Below are 4,104 nucleotides of genomic sequence, written 5' to 3'. Positions count from 1 at the left end.
CTCTAATCCTGCCTAAAAATACTGCCCCTAAGTAGGGAGTGGGACATTTATATTTATCTATTTTTTTTTTTTGCGATAACAGTATAAGAGCCACAGATCCACAATCCGGTACGCTAGCTACCAGGCGACGCTCGGCCATATTTAACGTATTTTGGTAATTTTGACAACCTTCTCTGTATAAAATACATAGTCAGGTCTTACTATAGTGGATATTTCAGATAAACTGTTTTATCCAGAAAAAACGTTTCTCCCCCAACTCATTCTCCAGTTAGCGATCTTTCATACCTGGTGTTTTAAATGTCTACATCCTGATAACCTAAAATATTTTACATCTTTGGATAACATGTGACATGTCGCCACAGTTAACCGGAACGTGAATTTCAGTGGTTAAACAAGAGGGAATCCTCAATAGCCGCGGCATTTGAAATTCTAAAGTTTAAGAGTGAATCTAGGGTAAAGTTTAAGTGTGAATCTAGGGTAAAGTTTAAGAGTGAATCTAGGGTAAAGTTTAAGAATGAATCTAGGGTAAAGTTTAAGAGTGAATCTAGGGTAAAGTTTAAGTGTGAATCTAGGGTAAAGTTTAAGTGTGAATCTAGGGTAAAGTTTAAGTGTGAATCCAGTGTAAAGTTTAAGTGTGAATCTAGGGTAAAGTTTAAGTGTTAATCTAGTGTAAAGTTTAAGAGTGAATCTAGGTTAAAGTTTAAGAATGAATTTCAAAAACACCAAATGTAATGAGTAATGAAAAGTGAACAAGATTTTAAACAGCCATAACAGTTTGTAAGAATATAAAATAACGTGTATTTTACTTTTGTTTATAGCTTTATTAACAAGACATCCTAGTCCTACATCTTCCCGACTCCCGTGGCAGCAGAGGCGCCACCTGCGGCCTAACACCGTCGGTATTGATAATCACAGATCGTTAACAGGTAATGTAGGAAAATATAATTAGTTTTTATTTCATTTAATTTCTGTGTGTTTGTTTGAATTTAAGCACAAAGCTACACAATAGGCTACCTGTTCTCTGCCCACCACCGGTATCGAAACCCGGTTTCTAGTGTTGTAAGTCCGCAGACATACCGCTGTGCCACTGGGGGGCTGTGTGTTTGTTTGAATCTAACCACAAAGCTACACAATGGGCTAACTGTTCTCTGCCCACCACGGGTATCGAAACTCGGTGTCTAGTGTTGTAAGTCCGCAGACATACCGCTGTGCCACTGGGGGGCTGTGTGTTTGTTTGAATCTAACCACAAAGCTACACAATGGGCTACCTGTTCTCTGCCCACCACGGGTATCGAAACCCGGTTTCTAGCGTTGTAAGTCCGCAGACATTCCGCTGTGCCACTGGGAGGGGGGGGCTGTGTGTTTGTTGCGAAGGGAAGGTAAAATAATCACCACCTCTCACTGCCCACTCTTTGGCTACTTTTTTTGTCTGACCGAATAATGGGATTTGACAGTCCCTTTTATAACGCTCATAGGGTAAAGTTTAAGTGTGAATCTAGGGTAAAGTTTAAGAGTGAATCTAGGGTAAAGTTTAAGTGTGAATCTAGGGTAAAGTTTAAGAGTGAATCTAGGGTAAAGTTTAAGAGTGAATCTAGGGGGCTATGCGCAGATAGCCTTTTTGTGTAATTTTGCGCGAAAAATCTTAAGCAAACAAATACATTCTAATAGTGAATATAATAAGTGAGACATCTGGTGGTGAAAAGATTGGAGGAAACGGAAAACAATCCAAATTCGTCAGACGGATATGATATGATTACCTCAATGTCTTCTTAGCAACTGTACTTCTCCAACTGAACATCCACAGGGCCATCATCGGTTCATCAGCAAAGCCAAAGATAACGACAACAGAGAATAACTTTGTAGTTAAAGATCTGAAGCTTGATAGAGTCATTTTATAGGACGTCAGTTTTTATGTAAACCGAAATGATACTCTCTAGACCAATATGTTAATAACCGAAATGTTACTCTTTAGACCAGTGTATTAACCGAAATGGTTTACAGACAGCTTCGTACATATTGGAGTATACAATATGTTTTCTTTCAATGGAGCAGAAAGGATGAGAACCTCTAAGAGGTTTATACCTTTTTCAACTTTGACCTTTGAATTTAATGTCCAGAAGTCATCCTACTTGTCGAAAACTTAAAAATGAAACACGTGTGTCAGGTGTGTTTTTTGGTTAGTTTTATTATTTAGCTATCAAAAGGTAAAACTACATATGCTGTGGTAGTGGTAATTGGCACTAGGTGTCGCTAACAAACACACAGCTGTAAACATCTTTCACTCTTGATAAGATTTGGGGTTTTTGTTTGTTGAATTTTCCCGCAAAGCTACTCGAGGGCTATCTGCGCTAGTCTTCTCTAATTTTGAAGTGATAGACTAGAGGGAAGGCAGCTAGTCAACAACACCCAGCACAAACTCTTGGGCTTCTCTTTTACCAACGAAAAGTGGGATTGACAGTCACATTATAACGCCCTCACTAGGCAGATTACGAGTCGATCGTCCTAACCACCAGGCTGATATGGGATAATTGTTAAACAATTAGATTTTTTTTTCTTAAATCTTAGATGGCGTTCCCAATGCTTTAATATATTCAATATGAGCAAGATCTTAAGTGGCACATAGGCTTAATGATCAGGCCAGAGACTCCAAGGTTTAGCCAGGCTAGAGACTCAAGGTTTAGCCAGGCCAGAGACTCCAAAGTTTAGCCAGGTCAGAGACTCCAAGGTTTAGCCAGGCCAGAGACTCCATGGTTTAGCCAGGCCAGAGACTCCAAAGGTTTAGCCAGGCCAGAGACTCCAAGGTTTAGCCAGGCCAGAGACTCCATGGTTTAGCCAGGCCAGGGACTCCAAGGTTTAGCCAGGCCAGAGACTCCAAAGTTTAGCCAGGCTAGAGACTCCAAGGTTTAGCCAGGCCAGAGACTCCAAGGTTTAGCCAGGCCAGAGACACCAAGGTTTAGCCAGGCCAAAGACTCAAAGTTTAGCCAGACCAGAGACTCCAGGGTTTAACCATAGTTGTCTTTAATTTAAAACCTACTGGCCAGAGGGAGGGCGAGCAGCTAGCAGCACTCGCCATCTACACGGCTACACTCAACCACATATAGTAGGCCTAGGATATTAGCACCTGTGTTCAGAAGTACATCGAGAGTCGAACCCTGGACGCTAATTATTTGTGGATCTCCTGCACGTGTTTTCCTACGTTCCATATATTAGTTGAAATGAAAGCACAATTAATTATTCTCACAATTTATTTTATATTTTAGTTTGTTTGTATTTATTTAAAATAATGCGGATGACGTCAAATATTTTTTGATATAAAAGTTAATTTTAAGACCACCACCAAAGAATTAGTTTCAAATTTAATCATAACCATGAATAGAACTTTTGAGGTATTTCAAGTCTTATAAATCTGAGACGTTTGATAAACCTAAAACAATGTTATTTCAAATGAAAAAAACAACTTACAATTCACAGTAAATCGATATTGTAGATTCAGAATTAATCACAACTAGGAGGAAATGTGTTTATTTGTTTTAGAGCTGTGTCCACTGCGAGGAACTGAACCTCGGATTTTAACGTCGTAGCTGTCTCACAGGGGCACTCTACAGTTCCTTTAACATTGATGGCTTGCATAAAACTCAGTTCCGGATATTGTTATCATATTCAGGGTATTTCAGGGTAAAACCTAAAATAAGGGCAGGCGTGGCCCAGGGAATAGTGCCCAAGTTGTAAATCTGTTGTTACATGATTTGCGTCACGTTACTCAAAAATGCTCTGTACGTTGGAGCTGTCCATGCGCTATAAGAATGACAGTCAAATCCGATTATTCGGTCAGATAAGAGTAGCCCAAGATTTGGCGGTGGGTGATGTTGATTAGTTACTTTCCTCTGGTCTATCAGTTCAAAATTTAGAGTGTTTATGCGCAGGTAGACCTTGTGTTGCTTCGACAGAAAATTGGAAAACAAAGAAACAACGTAATATTTTCATTAATTTGTCTAGGGTAAAGTTTAAGAGTGAATCTAGGGTAAAGTTTAAGTGTGAATCGGTCCTGATTTTAAATTGATAGACCAGACGGAAGGCAGCTTATCAACAGCATACACACAAAAA

At 39.5% G+C, this 4,104-nt stretch overlaps 1 protein-coding gene across 5 annotated transcripts in view; it reads left to right on the top strand.

The window, feature by feature from the left end:
- LOC111088678 overlaps positions 1–4,104 on the top strand; it is a 23,567-nt gene that overhangs the window by 8,415 nt on the left and 11,048 nt on the right. For all 5 annotated transcript variants that reach the window (XM_022399426.1, XM_022399425.1, XM_022399422.1 and 2 more), the window contains exon 3: positions 819–926. In XM_022399426.1, the coding sequence (XP_022255134.1) occupies positions 819–926 (108 nt within the window). The remainder of the gene's footprint in view (positions 1–818; positions 927–4,104) is intronic.

The sequence above is a fragment of the Limulus polyphemus genome, unplaced genomic scaffold, assembly GCF_000517525.1.
Source record: "Limulus polyphemus unplaced genomic scaffold, Limulus_polyphemus-2.1.2 Scaffold4216, whole genome shotgun sequence".
Taxonomy (NCBI): domain Eukaryota; kingdom Metazoa; phylum Arthropoda; class Merostomata; order Xiphosura; family Limulidae; genus Limulus; species Limulus polyphemus.
Note: the sequence above shows the minus strand (reverse complement) of the source record. Positions and strands in the feature narration are given on the sequence as shown.